The sequence below is a fragment of the Podarcis raffonei genome, chromosome 14 (assembly GCF_027172205.1).
Source record: "Podarcis raffonei isolate rPodRaf1 chromosome 14, rPodRaf1.pri, whole genome shotgun sequence".
NCBI lineage: Eukaryota > Metazoa > Chordata > Lepidosauria > Squamata > Lacertidae > Podarcis > Podarcis raffonei.
The window spans coordinates 38,870,303-38,889,554 of record NC_070615.1 but is presented as its reverse complement, the minus strand read 5'-3'; the positions used below and the strand labels follow the sequence as shown (position 1 = coordinate 38,889,554).

The following is a 19,252-nucleotide window of genomic DNA, read 5'->3' as shown; positions in this document are numbered from 1 at the left end:
TAACTTAGAAAGGCTTTCAGTAAATAGATAATAAAATCAAGGCAGTATTTTCCCCCAAAGAGACAGGGTCACAGCACATTTTTCACCATGCAAGGCCCAGCATACACAGAGCCCTGTTCTTATCTCTATAGCTTTTGACTTTTTATCACCACAGAACAGGTGTGAGGAATCCTTGGTGCTCCAGTTGCAAAACTACAACTATCTTCAGTCCCAGAAAGCACAGTCAATGATCAGGGATATTGAGGAGCTGTAGTTCAGCCACAAGTGAAGGGCCAAAGGTTCAGCACGCTAGCTATAGAAGCAAATGCCACTAGAAATGAACTTTTGAAAACCTCAGTTTCAGTCCAGTGCAATCCTATACTGTCCTTTTCAGTGAGTTCAGTAGGACTTATTCCCAGATAAGAATGCATATGACTGCAACGTTACAGCGCAGTTCTGTATGCTGGGTCAGCAAACCGTTTTTTCAGACAGAATGCCAAAAGTGAGCAGAGCCAAACATACACACCAAAATGACCTAAAACCAACATTTGGAACAATTCATATCCCACCCCATCAAAAGACAAACAAACAGGTACATACATACCAAAACTCCACCCTAGGGGAGGTTCAATTTTAAGGACAAAATCCCCCTACAAAAGAAATCATGAACATTTTTTGCAATTACAATAAAAATGCAACAGCTTTCTAAAGAAAACACAGCAGTTGACTAACTTCTATCTTAAGGGGTATCCAATAAACCCTATGCACTAGGTTGAGTACTTTCTTTTATCTGTCCTGAAGCTTTTGACATTCAACTTCCTTAGATGTCCACAAGTTCTGAATGTTATGAGAGAGGCAGAACCCTTTCTCCATCCATTTTCTCCTTGCCATGAATAATTTTATAATCTGTTATTGTGTCATCTCTTACTAACCTTTTTTTCTAAACTTACAAGTCCCAAAAGCTCCAACCTTTCCTCTTAGTGGCGTTACTCCATCCCCTTGACAATTGTGGTCGCCCTTTCTGGAAACTTTTCCAATTCTGCAATATCCCTTTCCAGGTGAAGTTACCCGAACTGTACACAGTACAGTAAGCCCTCAACTTACGTACATTTAACTTTTGCACATTTAGCTGTACACACAGGCCAGAAAAATAAACTCAAAACTCAAGAAAGACCTACGCCAGGGGTCACTAGCCTGGAACCAGTAGCCCCTCCCTCACCCAGTGCTAAAATTAGGCTTGAAAGCTTGCCACTGTAGCCTGTAGAACAGACAGCAGCAGTGTGTGGTTGACAGCGGCGTGGAGTGGGGTGATAGTGTTCCCAGTTTCTCCAGTTTGCAAATTTACCCACAGGTACAAAAAGGTTAGCGACCCCTGGCTGTTACAGTTCAGGTACCATATGGTTGCTTACCTTATCGTACAGAGGAATCATGAAGTAACCATTATTTGGAGCACAGTCTGTTTGGTATTTCAAGGTTCCATGCTTGGTGTACAATTTAATCTATAAATTGAAAGCAAAAAACCCACAATGGAATATGGTAATTCTGCTACAGCAATTATTTCTTAATTTAAATTCATATACCTCATTTTTCTTTATATTAAATAAACTCAAACGCTTTTTGCAAATGAAATAAAATAAAATACAGAACACACAATGACCTGGTTTGCACGACACATTAAAACACAGTTAAGCTTAAATATATGGTTTCAAAACAAAAACACTGTATGCTGGTGAGCAAGAAGAAAACAAGTGCTTCATGTCTGTCCCCCCACTCCTCCTCCTGCTCCACTCCAGGAAGGAAAGCCATGGTTTGGCTCAGCATTATGTCCAAACATAGGCTCATGTTTCAGCTCTGCCAAACAAAACACAGCCAGTAAGCTAAGAAGAAACCTTGGATACAACTCTCAGTTTGTTCAGAGGGAGACAAAACACAAGCCCGGGTTTGGATGTAACACTAAGCCAAAGCAAAGCTTAGTTCCCAGTAGCAGAGCAGGAGCATGGAGGTGCAAAACAGCCATTTTATCCCTGGTATGTTGCACCTATGGTTTAAAGCAGGGGTAGGGAACCTGTGGTCCTCCAGATGTCATTGGATGCCAACTCCCATCAATTCTCATCCAGCACAGCCAATGGTCAGGGACGATAAGAACTGTAGTCCAGCAACATCTGAAGGTCACAGGTGTCCCACCCTACTTTACATGAAAGGCTAAAGCAGCCTTGCAAATAAGCCCACAAAAGTTAGTGGCCTGCAAAAAAAAACCTAGCCTGTCTGATCACCCCAGAGGAGAAGCCACTATCTGAAAGACGCACAATCACGCCCCGCACTGAACCCTGAAGTGACCTGAAGGCATCACTCAACACGTCACAAAAAGAGTGCAATGGGGGTGGGGGCACTTATACACACTCCGCCAACATGGGGGGGGGGCAGGAACAGGAACCCCCACACAAAATGGCTGTCAACTGTAGAACTTCTCGCGAGTGGACTGGCAAAGGCACACAACCTGCTTTGTGCTTCAACGCTGGTCACAGAACAGGCTTTCCTTCTTCTGTAGCAGGATAGTGCAGGGTGAATGCAAGACACCTTCAGGTTGTCAGTATTTCATAAGAGGAGCTCAACTGCATAATGGAAACTTAGGTTTGCGCAATTAATGGGTTAAAGAGTTTGTGGTGCAATAAATCCACTCTATGCGTGCGGTGAGCGTTTCCTACAGCTACATAAGTGCCATGCGCTAAAAAGTGCAGGGTAGGGAACTTGATCTGAGCATCTACTTTGGAACTCGCTGCCTACAGTGGTACCTTGGGTTAAGTACTTAATTTGTTCCGGAGGTCCGTTCTTAACCTGAAACTGTTCTTAACCTGAAGAACCACTTTAGCTAATGGGGCCTCCTGCTGCCACCGCATGATTTCTGTTCTCATCCTAAAGGAAAGTTCTTAACCTGAAGCACTATTTCTGGGTTAGCGGAGTCTGTAACCTGGAGCGTATGTAACCCGAGGTACCACTGTATTGAGATTCAGCAAGGGGCCTTCGCTGAACTCTCTTCGGAGCCTTCTAAAAACATACCTTCCCAGATGCTTATTGGAAAGTCGATGTGATTTTAACCCACTTCAGAGTTTGAAACATTTGTTTGCTTTAAACTAGGGTTGCGGGTTTTCATTGACGCTGCTGCTTTATCTTTTCATAAAGCGCTTTGAGGGGTTTGGGAGGTGGGTATTTTGTTTTTTACAATCAGTGTATGAATTTTATGAATTAAGTAGGGTAAGTAAAATGAGAAAGAGGCCCTTGATCCATTTCTTCTTCTTCTCAATCCCCCAGGAACTGCTTCACCTGTCCGCCCCCTATTTCAAATGCCAGATAGAGAGCAGGCGAAGCCGGAGGCGCAGTGCTCACCTCGATCAGGGAATAGTTGATCTCCACGTCGGACTTGACGAAGCCCCCGCAGCCCACCACGATATCCTCGGAGCCCCGCGCCGCGTCCCACAAGCGGCAGCCCCACAGGAGCCACCAGAGCGCCGCCGGCGCCCAGCCCCGCGGCATCGCCGCTCCCTCGCCCCCCTCAGCCCCGCCGCGCCGAGCAGCTTCCGAAGGTCGACGCCGAGTCAGGAAGAGAGACGGCGCATGTGCCGGATGCGCTCTATGGTCTCCTCTTCCCTGCCGGAAGCAAGTGCGTGCGAGAGGCGAAAGGGTTATCCCTGCTCCCCCTGGCGGCTGGGAGGGGAGTTGCGACTCCCAGGGTTGGGTTAGCAAGGCGCTCCGAACGGCTTTTTTTTGGGGGGGGGGGGAGGACGCAGTGCTTTCAGAATGAGCGACGTCTGAGCCTGAAGAACCATTTCCTGACGTAGAACGTGACGGGAGCAGGCGTGACGTAGAGCAGGCACCCTCAAACTCGGCCCTCCAGATGTTTTTTGGGACTACAACTCCCACCATCCCTAGCGAACAGGACCAGTGGTCAGGGATGATGGGAATTGTAGTCTCAAAAAAACATATAGCGGGCTGAGTTTGGGGGTGCCTGACGTAGAGCGTTGGGATAGGACCCGGGTTCGAATCCCCCTTCGGCCATGACCTTGGGGACGGGGCAGTTCACTGCCTCTCTCAACCTAACCTACCTCACAGGATTGCTGTGTGGGATTAAAATGAGGAGGGGGAGAACCATGTACAGCTCCTTGGAGGAAAATGGTGGGACAAAATGCAGTGGATAAAAATAAGTCCCCCATCTCTCCCTCCTTGCCTTCATTTCAATAGAGGAGGAGGGAGACGGGGCCTCTGGGGTTGCACTAGAGCAGAAGTGTGGCTTAGTGGTTAGAGTGTCAGACTGGGAGGCCAGAGTTCGAATCCCCACTCAATCATGAAGCTCACGGGTGACCCAGGGCCGGTTGCCGTCTAGCCTACCTCACAGGGTTGTGAGAATGAAATTAAGACTGTGGGGAACTGTGTGTGCTCACCTTGAGCTCCTTTAGAGGAAAAGTAGGATATAACCCTGGGAGTTTTAAGTGTTATGGGAGTTGTAACTCTGTGAGGGGTGAACTACAGTTCCCAGGAGTCCTTGAGGAAAGCCATTTGCTTTTAAATGTATAGTGCTTATGCAGCCTTGGTTAGGATTGCGCTGTTATTTCTGAAGGAAGGATTGTGCAGTCGAGCTACACTCTTAAGCACTCTAATGTTTAACCTCGGTATGGAACTTACTTCTGAGTAAACCTGGTTGGGACAGAGCTGCAAGGCTCTGCTGACTTGATAAGTTCCCATTGATATGCAATGAGACTTAACTCCTGAGTAAACCTGCTTAAGAAAACTGGTAAAGAAATTATTATTGATTGATTTCTGTTCATTTTATTTATTTATTTCATAAAATTTATAAACTGCTTGATGGTAAAAAAACAACCCAACAACTCAAAGCACTTTACAGAAAGATGAAACAATGAAATTATCAGTACTAAAAACTCAGTTTAATGTCAACATTTTACATGCCTGGATAGGTTTGCGTAAACAAAAATGTTTTTAAAGGTAAAGGGACCCCTGACCATTTGGTCCAGTCGTGGCCGACTCTGGGGTTGCGGTGCTCATCTCGCTTTATTGGCCGAGGGAGCCGGCATACAGCTTCCGGGTCATGTGGCCAGCATGACTAAGCTGCTTCTGGCGAACCAGAGCAGCACATGGAAACGCCATTTACCTTCCCGCCGGAGCGGTACCTATTTATCTACTTGCACTTTGACGTGCTTCCGAACTGCTAGGTTGGCAGGAGCAGGGACCGAGCAACGGGAGCTCACCCTGGCGCGGGGATTCGAACCGCTGACCTTCTGATCGACAAGTCCTAGGCTCTGTGGTTTAACCCACAGCACGACCTGTGTCCCCCCAAAAAATGTTTTTAGCATTGCATAAAAAAGAGTAACTGACTGATGTCAATAGGCAGGGCGTTCCAAAGTTTGCATGCTGAAGAAGACAGAAGTGGCCATGGGATTCCTGAGGTGGATTACTTAAGCAATAAAATCACACACCACAAAACTGAGCAGGTGGCATGAAGCCCATTGCCCTTGCTGTTGCTAAATCGTGGGCTGCTTTGCAGCTTGGGAGAATCATTTACCAGTTTTCGGTTTATTCAGTTATTTTATAACAAACCAGCTGCCCGAGCCCCGCTGGACTTTACTACAGCAGCCTCACTTTCTGCCTTTCTGCGTTGAGAGGGATGGTTTAGGGTTGCCAGACATACATGCATTAAATGTTTCTCTGGCGCTCCAGTACAGTTACCCAGACATGCTAAAAGATCATCTCACCCCTTACCTACCCAAACTGTCCCAATGTAGTGCAGGAGAGGGCACCCTGCAGGAGGCGTCCATTCTCTGCACCCTGTTGGAATTGGGCCTTTTACACAGCATTCATTCAAAGCACATCCCACCCCCCAAAACAAAAAGAAATCTGGGAATTGTAAATCTGCTAAGGCTGCTGGGAATTTCTATGAGGGGTAAACTACAGTTCCCATGATTCTTTGGCAGGGTGTGCTTTAAATGTCTGGCGTGCTAGCAGCCCAAACACACCTACCCTTTGGAACTCCCTCCCACTGCACATCAGACATATTAATATGCCTTTCTTCTATTGTCTTTTTGGAGCCTGCTAAAGCCGTTCCTCTTTCATAGAATCATAGACTTGTAGGGTTGGAAGAGTCCTCAAGAAGCCTCCTAAATTATTTATCCCGGTTTAGATTTGCTTTGCATTTGAATTGATATTGCAGTTTGAGGTCCTGTTGCTCTAAACAGTTTCTTATATTTATAATTGTGGCTTTAAAATGTTTTCATATGTGCAGTTATTCTAATTGTTTATATATGTAACTGTTTTATGTGTTACCAGTAATTATATTGTACATTGCTTCAGGATGCCCCACAGGAAGCAGTTCAAAAATGAAATTAATAATAATAATCTCCCATTTTCTCCATTTGGTCATATTTAAAATCACCTCCCCTTTTTTTAAACAAAAAAACCTGTATCTGCTGAAGGCATGCCCTTGGCAAAACAGGTCCATACTAGAGAGGCTAGTTGAATCCCCGCCCCTTGAAAGAGGCAGTTCTCAAGCCAAAGGGGGCAGGAATTGTGGAAAAGAGACTAGACAGCAGACTGGAGCAGCTGCGGAAGATCAGGAGTGGCTGCTGAGAAGGCAACAAGCAGGAACCATGAGCAGAGTGAGCTGGCTGTGCAGATCCAAGGAGGATCAGTTTGCAGAGCTGTGGGTGAGTGTCAGCCACATGTCTCAGTTGGGCAAAGTTTTCTGGGTGAGCTGCAACAAGAGAGAAAGTAGGTCTGGTGGCCTCTTTGCTGCATAACATTTACAGCTCCTGCTCGCTGTCCCTCTTGCACAACTAAGCAAATCACACACCCACTTGTACACAGAGAGGTAAGGGGCCATGCCACGTGTTTTCCTGGTGTGGTGTGGCGAATGGGTCACTCTCCCACCAACCTCATTTCTCCCCTCCCGTCGTTCTTTCTTCCAGTGGGGGGGGGCTGTCAGTTTTCTCCTCCTAAGACTGTGTACACATGCCCTCTCTCCTCACTGGCATTGCAAGCTGGGCACACATAATGATGATGATGATGATAATAATAATAATAATAATAATTTATACCCCGCCCTCCCCAGCCAGAGCTGGGCTCAGGGCAGCTAACACCAATAAAATCACAGTAAAAACATAATAGGGGAAAAAGAGAGTAGGGGGGGGGAACCAATTTAAAATACAGGTTAAAATGCAATTTAAAATGCAGCCTCATTTTAAAGTAGCCAATAAATCAAGACCATAAGGGGAGGGAAACATAAGGGTCAGACCGAGTCCAAACCAAAGGCCAGGTGGAACAGCTCTTTCAGGCCCTGCGGAAAGATGTCAAGTCCCGCAGGGCCCTAGTTTCTTGTCACAGAGCGTTCCACCAGATCGGGGCCAGTACTGAAAAGGCCCTGGCCCTGCGCTTGGCTGTGCACACATGAGCTTGGCACACATACATAGCTACCCCATAGTTTCTCAAAGAATACTGCTCTCTGATGTGTTGCCCCTCAGGCCTCCTTGCATCTGATACGAAAAGGCAAGCCGCCTTTGGTTCCGCAATGAAGCTGAGGTGTGTGCGCTTGAAAAAGCTGTTGCACATGTGCAGATGGCAGCTTCCTGAATGGGAATCAAGGGGCATGAGAGTTGCAAGTGCATGGAATCTAAACATGTAACATGCATCTGGTGAAGATATCCTCAGTCCCTCTCTGGTGTGTACAGCAATGTGCAAAAGCAACTTGAAACGCAGCCAGGGGTGTGAGTATGTGCATTTTAAGCCACAAATGTATACAAAGCTTCGGTTGCAGTGCTGCCCCTTGTAGACCTCAGCAGGGAGGAGGATGGGGACAAAATTAGAATTAGATGGCTCCGCCTCTTATTGGCTCTGGCCCCGCCTACTGTTGGGCCTCCCCACCTTCCACCCTGCCAGCCGCAGTGGGGCACCAGCCACCACTGTTTTCATCTCTCTTTTAATGCTAAGTTCCTGATTTCTCCCCTAAATTCATTCTGGAGGCAGGCTCAATGAGCAAGAAGCCAGGCTAGTCAACGGTCCTGTTAAACTTTCCTTACTGATCTGTCAGTATCTGTGTACCGTTGAGAAACTTTGGACTTCTGCGGCAATTAAAACACACACACATCCAAATGTGCTAATCTTTTCTCATAGACTGCAGCTGAAATTGTTCCCTTTTGCACCTTAATATTTGAAAATTAGGGCATGAGATGGAGTCAGTACTGCTTTAAAATGACGGTACAATTTTATCTGTTTATTTATTTAACAGTTAAATCCTCTAAACATCTATTCAGATGTAAGTCCCAGAGGCAAAAGTAGGTGGAACATCAAATGTAAATTCTGCCTTTGCACAGTCGGCTTTTTTTCGACAGAAGCAAGAGGCATGAACAGAGTTCAAGGACACATTCCAGCCAGGCAAAAACACTCAGGATACAAAGCAGGGTCAATTTTGAAAAAAGTTTGCAGTGCATTTATTTATTTGGAACAGCCATACACTCCCCTTCATGGTGTCTATATATCTTATCACAGCCGGGCAGTCACCTCAGTAAAACAACAATAATCACATCTAAAATAAACAATCAGCTATCTAAAACATTGCAATGCTGGCTGTTCCCTCTTAAGGGTGCGCCCCTGAGCATGTGCAAAGCGCTTTTCTGTTACTGCATTCAGTATACATAGAAATAGCTTTGGTGCAAGTCTAATTTCCAAGCATTTTGAACTGGGAATCAGATTATAAAAGTACCCTAGTTCCGTGTCAGAGCACATGCCTTGCATATAAAAGGTCCCAGGTTCACTTTTATTTCTTTTTAAAAAAAATAATAAAGGGTGCCCTCACCCTCTTTTGGCTCTGCCTGACAACCATGCCCACTTTTTACTCTGGTACCACTTCCTGCAGCCCTCAAGACTGAAAGTGGTCCTCAGCAGAACACGGGTTGTCCCTCCCTGCTTTAAAACTTTAGCATTCATGCTCTTCTGTCATTGCAGGATTGGAACCAGACATGGCATACAGCTACTCCAGGCTTCACTTCGTGTTTTGAGAGTACTGTGCTGATTTGGATTCCATGTGTCTACCTTTGGGTGTCTTTCCCTGTCTATTACCTCTATCTTAGGAAAAACTGCAGAGGTTACATCAGGATGTCGGCTATCTTCAAAGCAAAAATGGTAAGGCTCTCCAGATTGTCATCGTTTTGCAGGAGGTTTACAATCACGTACAGGAAATTTAGGTGTGGATTACATGACCCTGTCATCGTAGTTTAATGAATCCACTTTTTAAAAAACCAACCAAGGGCCTTTTTGTGGTTAGAAAAGTGGTGGGGAATGCACTGAAAAGTGTGTAACAAATGAAGGATTTGTGGGGAAATGTACCGGTATTTTAAAATGCACAAGCAAATCAGGATGAATTTGAGATGCTCATTGTCATATAATCTGCCTGTCAGAGGTGGTTGCCATGCTGCATGGGGCGCCAAAATAATGCTTTAGAATGGAGAGCGAGAGGCGCCGAATTTCAGCATCACACGGGGCACCACTGAAATTTGATGCTTTATTATTTGATGCACCGCTGAAACAAATGCTTTATTATTATCAACAACTACAACCCACCCTTCACCCTAAGGTCTCAGGGCGGGTTAGAATCATTAAAACACAATGTTAAACACAATTCAAAACAATGTACAATCACAGAAATAAGACAGGTCCTAAAAGTCTACACCTCAGGTATCAAAAACAGAGATAAAAGAGGTGTGTCTTCAGCACTCACTACAGAATGAAGACGCACCTCTGTGGGCAGAGAGTCATGATGGGGCTGCCACAGAGAAGGCCCCAGGACACTCGCCAAGCTTTTGAGGGCGGTGGAACAACCAATAGGGCCCTATCTGTCAATCATAATACCCGAGCCCCGGGGTCTGTTGGGGAAGAGGTATTTGGGGCCATACTGGAGGAGACTCTTAAGAGTCCCATGGACTGCAAGAAGATCAAACCTATCCATTCTGAAGGAAATCAGCCCTGAGTGCTCACTGGAAGGACAGATCCTGAAGCTGAGGTTCCAATACTTTGGCCACCTCATGAGAAGAGAAGACTCCCTGGAAAAGACCCTGATGTTGGGAAAGATGGAGGGCACAAGGAGAAGGGGACGACAGAGGACGAGATGGTTGGACAGTGTTCTCGAAGCTTCCAGCATGAGTTTGACCAAACTGCAGGAGCCAGTGGAAGACAGGAGTGCCTGGCGTGCTCTGGTCCATGGGGTCACAAAGAGTCGGACACAACTAAACGACTGAACAACAACAACAATACTAATGTGAGCACCTTGAACTGGGCCTGGAAATGAACTGACAACCAATGCAGATGTTTTAGAATGAGTTATGGGAGACATGAAGGGAACCCCAGCCGGTTTGAACCAATGGAAGTTTCACAGTCGTCTTCAAGGGCAGCCCCACTAAATAAGACTGGACATAGTTGAACCTTGTGTAAGCTATGTGCAAGCAAATCAAGACAAATACTCTGTGAACCTGTCACCCGGAGGCACACTTATGCCTCTGTTTCCTCAGGGTTTTACTCAAACTAAGTTGTAGTCGTTGGAGCCATTGAAATGAATGAACCTAAATTAGTTCACAACGTCTGCTCTGAGTAGAAGATACAATCCTTCATGACTTGAAATAGGTGGGTGAGATGCTGATGCTTTGTTTTGCCCCTTTCACACCCACTCTGTCCTTTTTAGTCTGCTGTTCTGATTGAGGCATTCTCCCTGTTTCCAGGTTCTTGGCTTTGCTTTGCTCTTGCTGTGTCTGTCAACTGCCTTCTACATCCTTTGGGAAGCGACCCAAGGAATTCCTCGTGCACCGGGATTTATCATTGCTCCTCCTTTGCAAGTGGTCACAATGGTAACGCTTATTATTTTTATTAAGTGGTGGGTGGACATAGCAGACGGCACAGAGATTTCTCCAAGTACAGTGGTACCTTGGGTTAAGTACTTAATTCGTTCTGGAGGTCCGTTCTTCACCTGAAACTGTTCTTAACCTGAAGCATCACTTTAGCTAATGGGGCCTCCCGCTGCCATGTGATTTCTGTTCTCATCCTGAGGTAAAGTTCTTAACCCGAGGTAATATTTCTGGGTTCACGGAGTCTGTAACCTGAAGCGTATGTAACCCAAGGTACCACTGTAGTTCTTTATAAGTAAGCTTGAACTGAACTGAACAGCAAACAGCTCAGCCGGCCTGCTTTTATAGGCAGCCGGCTGTCAACATTGTAACAACAACAGCCCAGGGTTTCCCGCCTAAATTAACTTACGGTACGTGGACCTGAGTGAAAACTATATACACAATACCTCTGGTGGTCAGGGTGAGAACTTCAATACGTAACAATTTTCTCTTGTGTTTTTCACATTGCACCTCTTTTTAAAAAAACCACAACAAACAAACCAAAACTTCCTGATCCTCTTCAAAAGCAGTGCATACATGAGAAAGGAATTGGGCATGCTTCAGCTGGAGGAGACGGAAGGGAATGAGAGCAGCACTCTTCAAAAACCTGGAGGGATGCCACATAGAAGTGTACAGAAGGTTGTAGCTCAGTGGTAGAGCACCTGCTGGTTCAATCACAGGGAGATACCCCTGCCTTCAAGACAGATGCTGTACCACAAAGCCATGGCCCTACCTTGAAAAAAGAATTTATTTTTTTTAAATTCCCCCAGTGCATATTCCAAGTGTTGGGCATGATCCAGAATAGCACAAGTAAAGGGTTAAAACACCTTCAGCCCCAAAGTACCCCATACCTTCTCCGCTAGGGTCCCGATTAAGATTTGGAGGCCCATTTGGTTCAATTGTGTGACCATGTCTTACAAATGGGATTGTGTTTTAGCAGGACTTTTAGCTTTCTACAATGAAAACATCGTAAAAAAGAATGCTGTGTCTTGCTGGGAAGACTCAGACTTTTAAGTTTGTTTCATGCTTTTATTCCTTTAGGTCACGGGTGTCAAACACAAGGCCCGCGGGCCGAATCCGGCCCGCCAGACCTCGTCATGTGGCCCGTGTAGCCGCCGCCGGCTGCCAGCCTTCACCTTTTATTCTCACTTTTTTTTTTTGACACAAGAAAGCCGCCTCTTCAGCGCATGCGCGGCAGCCTACAAGCCAGAGAACGCCTGCCCTCTAGCGGCGCCGGCCGTTCTACACAGGAAACCTCCACTTTACATGCATTCAGGAAACCTCCACTTGTTTTTATATTGAGCGCATATTGAGTCCTATAGATACAACCGGCCCTTTGAGGGTGACCAAACTGCTGATGCGGCCCCCGATGAATTTGCGTTTGACACCCCTGCTTTAGGTGTTACTCCCCCCCCCCCATTTGCACAAATTTGTTTTGCCATGTTTGAAAAGACGGGCATGTTACCAGCTGCCAGTGATATTGCGCACTTTAAGGGTTGTTTATATTGGATGTGGGACGCGGGTGGCACTGTGGGTTAAACCACAGAGCCTAGGACTTGCCGATCAGAAGGTTGGTGGTTCGAAGCCCCGCAATGGGGTGAGCTCCCGTTGTTCGGTCCCTGCTCCTGCCAAACTAGCAGTTCGAAAGCACGTCCAAGTGCAAATAGATAAATAGGTACCGCTCCGGTGGGAAGGTAAACGGCGTACTTTGCATTTGGGTCTAAATCAATTTCTGTTGACATTACCCTGTGTTACTCTCATGCTCATCAATGTTTTTGTCACGTTGGTTTGATGGTTATATAGAAATAAATTTGAACCTAGTACGACCATGTTTTTAAAATGTTTTATACAGTATGGAGCATTTTTTTCCCCTGCCTCTTTTTTTAAAAAAAAGGTCCTGGTGATATTTCTAACCCAGATGGAACGACTGAAAGGTGTGCAGTCTTCGGGCGTTTTGCTGGTGTATTGGTTACTCTTCTTCCTCTCTTCTATCATTCCCTTTAGCTCCAAAATACAACATGGCGTGGTAGGTGTAAGTCCATAATTATGTATAAGTTTATAATTGCTTACTCATAGCGGTTATATACAGTGGACCCTCGGGTTACGTTACGTTAGGGTAACGTAACTTTCAGGTTGCAAACGCATGCGCAGAAGCACTTTGTGCACCTCGCACGTGCGCAGAAGCAGGGCCTCTAGTTAAGTAATTTTCGGGGTGTGCGCAGACCCCCGGAATGAATGACATTTGTATCCGGAGGGTCCACTGTACTACCTCCTGGGTCAGAGGCACTAGGCCTATGAGGCCACACTTATACCATGCATTTAAAGCACCATGCTACTACTTTGAACAGCCATGCCGTCCCCCAAAGAATTCTGGGAGCTGTAGTGTGTTCAGGGTGCTGAGAGTTGTTAGGAGACTCTTGTTTCTCTTATACCTCAACCAGGGAGGGCATTCTACAAGCTAGGAACAGCCACTGAAAAGGCCCTGTCATGGGTCAATGGCAACCCGGTAACCTCCAATGGTGGCACCACCAATGAGGCCATGCTTGATGATGCTGAGATGCTGGATGTTAGAGAAGACACCCTTTTCGGTGCTTGAATCCCAAGACACTTAAGGCTTTATATGATACTATTAACACCTTGGGCTTGGCCCAGTATCTCATCATGTGGCACGAGAGTCTCCTCGCTTTCTGAAGAAAGCTAATACAGTGTTACCACAGTTTTCGTACATCTCGGAAGCCGAACATTTCGGTTTTAGAATGCTGAAAACCCAGAAGCAAATGCTTCCGGTTTCGAATGTACCTCAGAAGTCGAACGGCTTCCGCTGTATTTTCCTCATTTTTCTCAATTAAAATTGCAGGCCGCCCATTGTGCCAGAACGGATTGTGTTTGACAGCTGAGGTACCGCTGTATCTCCAGACTTCCTTCTAATACTGGGATTTATACAACTTCCATGTATTCCCCTCCCCCCCCCCCGAGATTTTAAAAATGTAAAAGCAGCTTTCATAAGCTATTCTAAAGCTACTTCTGTGATAGTTTTATCCTGTATAAACCACTTGGTTGCTGTTGTTTCTGCTGAGAAGCTAATGCTGCCTCTATAGTAGAGAAGGAGGGCATGGTCTCCTAGATATGCATAACGACAAGCCATTCTTCTTTATTTTTGCAGGGATTTAGAGACGAACCCTTCCATCGTGTTATCTCATACGTTCGTTTCACCTTGGTCATATTGGAACTGATCCTCTGTTGCTTTGTAGACCACCCTCCTTTCTTCTCCAAAGTTGGCAATGAGGCCGTAAGCATTTCCGCTTTTAATTTATAGAGCTTCAAAGATGCCAGGTATCAAGTCTCTTTTTAAGGCTTCTAGTCCTTGTTCCCACAGGGGAAAGAGTTGATACGTTCTCCAAAAACCAAAAGGTTTTATGTAGGTCTACTCAGAAGTAAATTCCACTGAGTTCAATGGGATTTACTTCCAGGTAAGTATGCATATGATTGCAGCTTAAAAGAATGGAAAATAAGGTATGAATTAAGAAGCAGTCTTCATTTTATACACATACACTTAACACGCATATATGTATTCAGCTATAATGACCCCAAAGTGCATATATGAATTATTTTAAAGAAATGCTTTTGACATTTCACATTGGATGGTCATTTCTCAACAGTCCTTTGCACAGAGGTGCGGTGGGCGTGGTTCGCCCCGGGTGTCATCCCAGGGTGTGTGTGACAAAATCCCCCCTGGGCAGATCGGTTGCCTGAGCAACTAGCTCTGCCGCTGCCTCTGCAGTAAGCACCACATGTTCAATGGCATTAATCTGGCATCTGAAAGATTTGGGGAAACGACATGTAGATTATCCTCATTCATAATTCAACCAGCTCTCTGAGAACTTCATGTGAGGTCCTTGGAGTCAAATAAATTGTGTGGATGAGCGACAATGTACATGAAACTGCTAGTAGCTTCCCTCACACAGTTTTGAAATGTGCAGTTTTGCAAGCAATCTCCCCTAATGTAATGCATTCTTGTATGTTATTTTCACTAATATCTTCATTTTTTATGCATTTTTACCCCTACTATATTCATTTTTGTAAACATTATTTGCTTGGAGAATTGCATTCCAAAATTTGGATAGGTGTGAATTTCTAAAGGTAGCTGTGTTTTGCATCCCACATTGTTTTGGGAAAGTACAGATAAGGCTTTAAATGTATACCAAATTGAATTTCTCCTCCATCCCTGCTTAGGACCCTTTATGCTGTTGCTAGTGATGAACATTTTTGAACCAGAAACCATTGCAGATCCCAGTTAGGTATCTTCTTCCCACTGCACCAGATATTGTATACGTATTTATGTAGACCTGAAAGCTGTCCTTTCCCCCCTTTTGAACATTTGCAGAACCCGTGTCCTGAAGCTGGGGCCTCTTTTGCTTCCAAAATCACATTTTGGTGGTTTGCTGGGTAAGAAAATAAGCAATGTTGCATCATGTGGCAAACGTAATTACCAATTTGGCTCACAATGCCAGGGGTCACCAAGGCGTCTTGTGACAAAGAGTTATGTGCTCCGGGACGAAGGTCTTCCTTTTGTCTGTCCTTGAACCCCAGGAGGCTAATTTGCCAAATTTTCTTCCAGAAAGTTTCTTCCAGAAGGTCATCTCATTCTTCATAATATATATCAGGGAGCCCCAACCTTGTGGGCACATTTAGATTTTTGAGTGAGTGCCACGAGAGCCACTTATGCTGGTCACTTATCCCCGGCTACGTACCCCAATCATCAACTGCCCCCAAAGGAGAGAATGGCAATATTTCATGCACACTCACACCTCCAAGTGATCAGGGTGAAAAAGTCAGACCCAGTAGAATTAATGTAAGCCATGATAAGCACATAGAAGTAAAGCAGGAAGTGTGCAGGGGTGCCACTCTTCCAACATCCTCTTTCATGTACAGTGGTACCTCGGGTTACAGACGCTTCAGGTTACAGAAATAGTACCTTGGGTTAAGAACTTTGCTTCAGGATGAGAACATAAATCATGTGGCGGTGGCAGCAGGAGGCCCCATTAGCTAAAGTGGGACCTCAGGTTAAGAACAGTTTCAGGTTAAGAATGGACCTCCAGAATGAATTACTGTATTTTTCGCTCCATAAGACGCACCTTTTCCCTCCTAAAAAGTAAGGGGAAATGTGTGTGCGTCTTATGGAGCGAATGCAGGTGGGAGGCTCTGCTCAGCGCTCCCTTTAAAGAGCTGCATGGAGCATGTGTGCAGCTCTTGGGGGCTTTTCCCCAAGGAGGGAGAAGGGCAGCCCGTCAGTCCCTTCTCCCTCCTCGGGGAAAAGCCCCCAAGAGCCGCACACACGCTCCACGCAGCTCTTTAAAGGGAGCGCTGAGCGGAGCCTGTATGCATCCCAGGCTCTGCTCAGCGTTCCCTTTCACGAGCCGCGTGGAGCATGTGTGTGGCGCTTGCAGGCTTTTCCCCGAGGAGGGAGAAAGGACTGACGGGCTGCTCTTCTCCCTCCTCAGGGAAAAGCCTGCAAGCGCTGCACACATGCTCCACGCAGCTCATGAAAGGGAGCACTGAGCAGAGCCTGGGATGCATACAGGCTCTACTCAGTGCTCCCTTTAAAGAATTCCCCCCCCCCCTTGCATTCCCCCTCTAAAAACTAGGCGTGTCTTATGGAGCGAAAAACATGGTAAGTTCTTAACCTGAGGTACCACTGTACTTTTCAGGAACGAAGAGCAGCCCTAAGTGCAACCTGTAACCTAACCCTTCCATTTTTCTTTATCAATGACACCATTGCCAATGTCACCAAAGGAGGAAACCAACTATAGGGCCTGGTAGCCTAAAAGCAGGAGTCGCCAGCATGGAACTCGCAGGTCACTCTTGCCCACCACGCTCTCTCAGAATTCCAAATGTGTGCACTGGTGGAAAAAAACAATGTTGATGACCACCCCTACCCCCCAGACTAGATAATCTATTCCGCTCAATTGATTGGGAACGACCTCTGTTTCATAGGTTGCTCTGGAAGGGATATCGGCAGCCATTACAAGCAGAAGACCTGTGGTCACTTGCGAGAGAAAATTCCTCTGAAGATATCGTTACCAAGATTGAAGATGCATGGAATGAGCATTGTGCAAGAGCCAAGCAGTAAGTGCCTTTTGTGTGTATGCATAAGAACAACTACCGAGGAAAGAAGGAAGGAAGGAAGGTGCTAGTCCTTCACGTTTCCAGAAGAGCAGGTACCTTCATAGGAGGGATCTGGCTGGCTTCTGTTGAGAACAGGACATTGTTGCTCTCTGGAAGTTGTTAGGTTACAATTCCTATCAGCCCTGACCATTAGCCATGCTGGCTGCGAGGCTGGTGGGAATTGGAGGGCAATTCCCTAATGTAGATGACCCCTGAGTCTGGACCAGCAAGGACAGGTTTTATGGGTTCTTGGGTGTTAGGCAGCAGCTATAGACATTCAGTTCACATTTTCAAGACAGACTTACCCAATTCACACTTTCCAAAACAATGCATGAACTGCAACACAAGCATCCTTTGAAATTTGCACTTCTCTGAATGTTGCAGTGCAGTTCTCCAGTAATGTGTAAAAAAAATGCACATGCTAGGGTAAATACCATACAGCAATTCTTCACATTATGGAAAATTGCTTTGTAAAAATGTGCATGTTAGGGGGAAATTATCGTATTTTTTGCTCTATAAGACGCACCAGACCACAAGACGCACCTAGTTTTTGGAGGAGGAAAACAATAAAAAAAAAATATTCTGAATCTCAGAAGCCAGAACAGCAAGAGGGATCGCTGTGCAGTGAAAGCAGCAATCCCTTTTGCTGTTCTGGCTTCTGTGATAGCTGCGCAGCCTGCTTTCGCTCCATAAGACGCACACACATTCCCCCTTACTTTTTAGGAGGGAAAAAGTGAGTCTTATAGAGCAAAAAATACGGTATGTACAAAAATCAGTGCATAAGGAGAAATCTGTGTTAAAATGCTGGTGGGTTTTCACAAGCATTTTAAAAAAGAATAATAATTGCAAATCTGTGTTGAAATGTGGAGAACTGAACTTAAGAGAGGTGGGGAAATTAGAAACTAGGAGAAGCCGAAATTGACTAATTTGTCCATTCCTAGCAGCAGCACCCAAGATTCCTGACCTGCTCACACCTTGAATGAAAATGAATGAAAGTAGTACTTCTGGGAGAGCAATAGTTGCTAATGCCCATTGGGAGCTGTAGGGAGAAAGGCAGGGAGTCCAATAGTAGGTGGAACCAGAGCCAATGATGGGCAGAGCCAACGAATTCTAGTTATGTCCCCACTCTTCTCCCTGCTGAATTCTACACGGACTAAGGAGGAGGCAGCTGGCTGCCATTGCCACCCCCTGGTCTGGCTGTAGGTAAGGAGGCAGGTAGGTGGGGGCTGACTGAGGTTGGTGGGGCACTGCCCCGTTTGCCTAAATGGACCACCCTCTGCTTCTGAAGAAGGCTACAAGGATTTGGATAATAGGAATTCAGATGCACCAAGTACGTGAAAGACTAGAGCTCTCTATTTCCTTGTTGATCAGAATTGCAGACTCCGCGAAATTTAAAAGAGAGCGTGCAATTAGTGAAAACGCTGAAGAAACCACCATCCTGCTTCAGCCTGAACATAGCAAAAGGAAGCCACTCCTGAAAGCTTTCTGGAACGTGTTTGGGACCTATTTTCTTTTCGGGACTCTTGGCTTAGTCCTCGGTGACGTCTTCTTGTTTTTGATACCAAAGACACTGAGGTACGTGGAGAACTAAAGACTGCTTCCTAAGAAGAGCGTAGCATTTGTGGCTGTCCTCTTCCTCCACTGTCAAAAGCAGTATATGCCTCAGAATACCAGTTGCTGGGAATCGCAAATGGGGAGGTTTGCGTTATGGTCAGGTCCTGCTTTGAGGCCTCCCCTGGGCAGCTGGTTGTGAGGACTAGACTGGGCCTTTGACCTGGTGGGTTGGTTGGTTAGTTGTAGGTCGCTTTGGGTTGCCCTGAGCGAAATGAAGCAACTAACAATAATAATAACTATAGTAATAATAATTCATTACTCCCCAGCCACTCTGGGCGGCTTCCAACAGGATATTAAAGACACAATAAAATATCAGACATTAAAAGCTTCCCTAAACAGGGCTGCTTTCAGATGTCTTCTAAAAGTCAGATAGTTGTTTATTTCCTTGACATCTGATGGGAGGGCGTTCCACAGGGCGGGCGCCACTACCGAGAAGGCCCTCCACCTGGTTCCCTGTAACCTCACTTCTCGCAGTGAGGGAAGTGCCAGGCAGCCCTCAGAACTGAACCTCAGTGTCTGGGCAGAATGATAGGGGTGGAGATGCTCCTTCAGGTATACTGATT

General features: G+C 45.9%; 2 protein-coding genes across 7 annotated transcripts in view; one reads left to right on the top strand and one right to left on the bottom strand.

Moving 5' to 3' along the window:
• Positions 1-3,559, bottom strand: part of LOC128401285 (nodal modulator 1-like) — a 34,100-nt gene extending 30,541 nt beyond the window's left edge. Inside the window, exons 1-3 of the mRNA XM_053364107.1 lie at positions 3,364-3,559; positions 1,389-1,478; positions 584-629 (exon numbers count right to left, since the gene is read on the bottom strand). Coding sequence (XP_053220082.1) covers positions 584-629; positions 1,389-1,478; positions 3,364-3,510 — 283 coding nt within the window. The 5' untranslated portion in view covers positions 3,511-3,559. The remainder of the gene's footprint in view (positions 1-583; positions 630-1,388; positions 1,479-3,363) is intronic.
• A 2,072-nt stretch (positions 3,560-5,631) lies between these two features.
• ABCC6 (ATP binding cassette subfamily C member 6) overlaps positions 5,632-19,252 on the top strand; it is a 40,313-nt gene continuing 26,692 nt past the window's right edge. For 2 of the 6 annotated variants that reach the window (XR_008327455.1, XM_053364105.1), the window contains exons 1-8: positions 5,632-6,689; positions 8,983-9,159; positions 10,749-10,874; positions 12,805-12,942; positions 14,074-14,199; positions 15,295-15,356; positions 16,905-17,036; positions 18,447-18,650. Coding sequence is in view for 5 of the 6 variants with exons in the window: in XM_053364105.1 (XP_053220080.1) it covers positions 6,363-6,689; positions 8,983-9,159; positions 10,749-10,874; positions 12,805-12,942; positions 14,074-14,199; positions 15,295-15,356; positions 16,905-17,036; positions 18,447-18,650 (1,292 nt within the window). In the remaining variant the exon portion in view is untranslated. Of the gene's footprint in view, positions 6,690-8,982; positions 9,160-10,748; positions 10,875-12,804; positions 12,943-14,073; positions 14,200-15,294; positions 15,357-16,904; positions 17,037-18,446; positions 18,651-19,252 lie in introns of those variants that run through there. The other 4 variants (XM_053364102.1, XM_053364103.1, XM_053364104.1 and 1 more) reach the window with 4 other exon arrangements.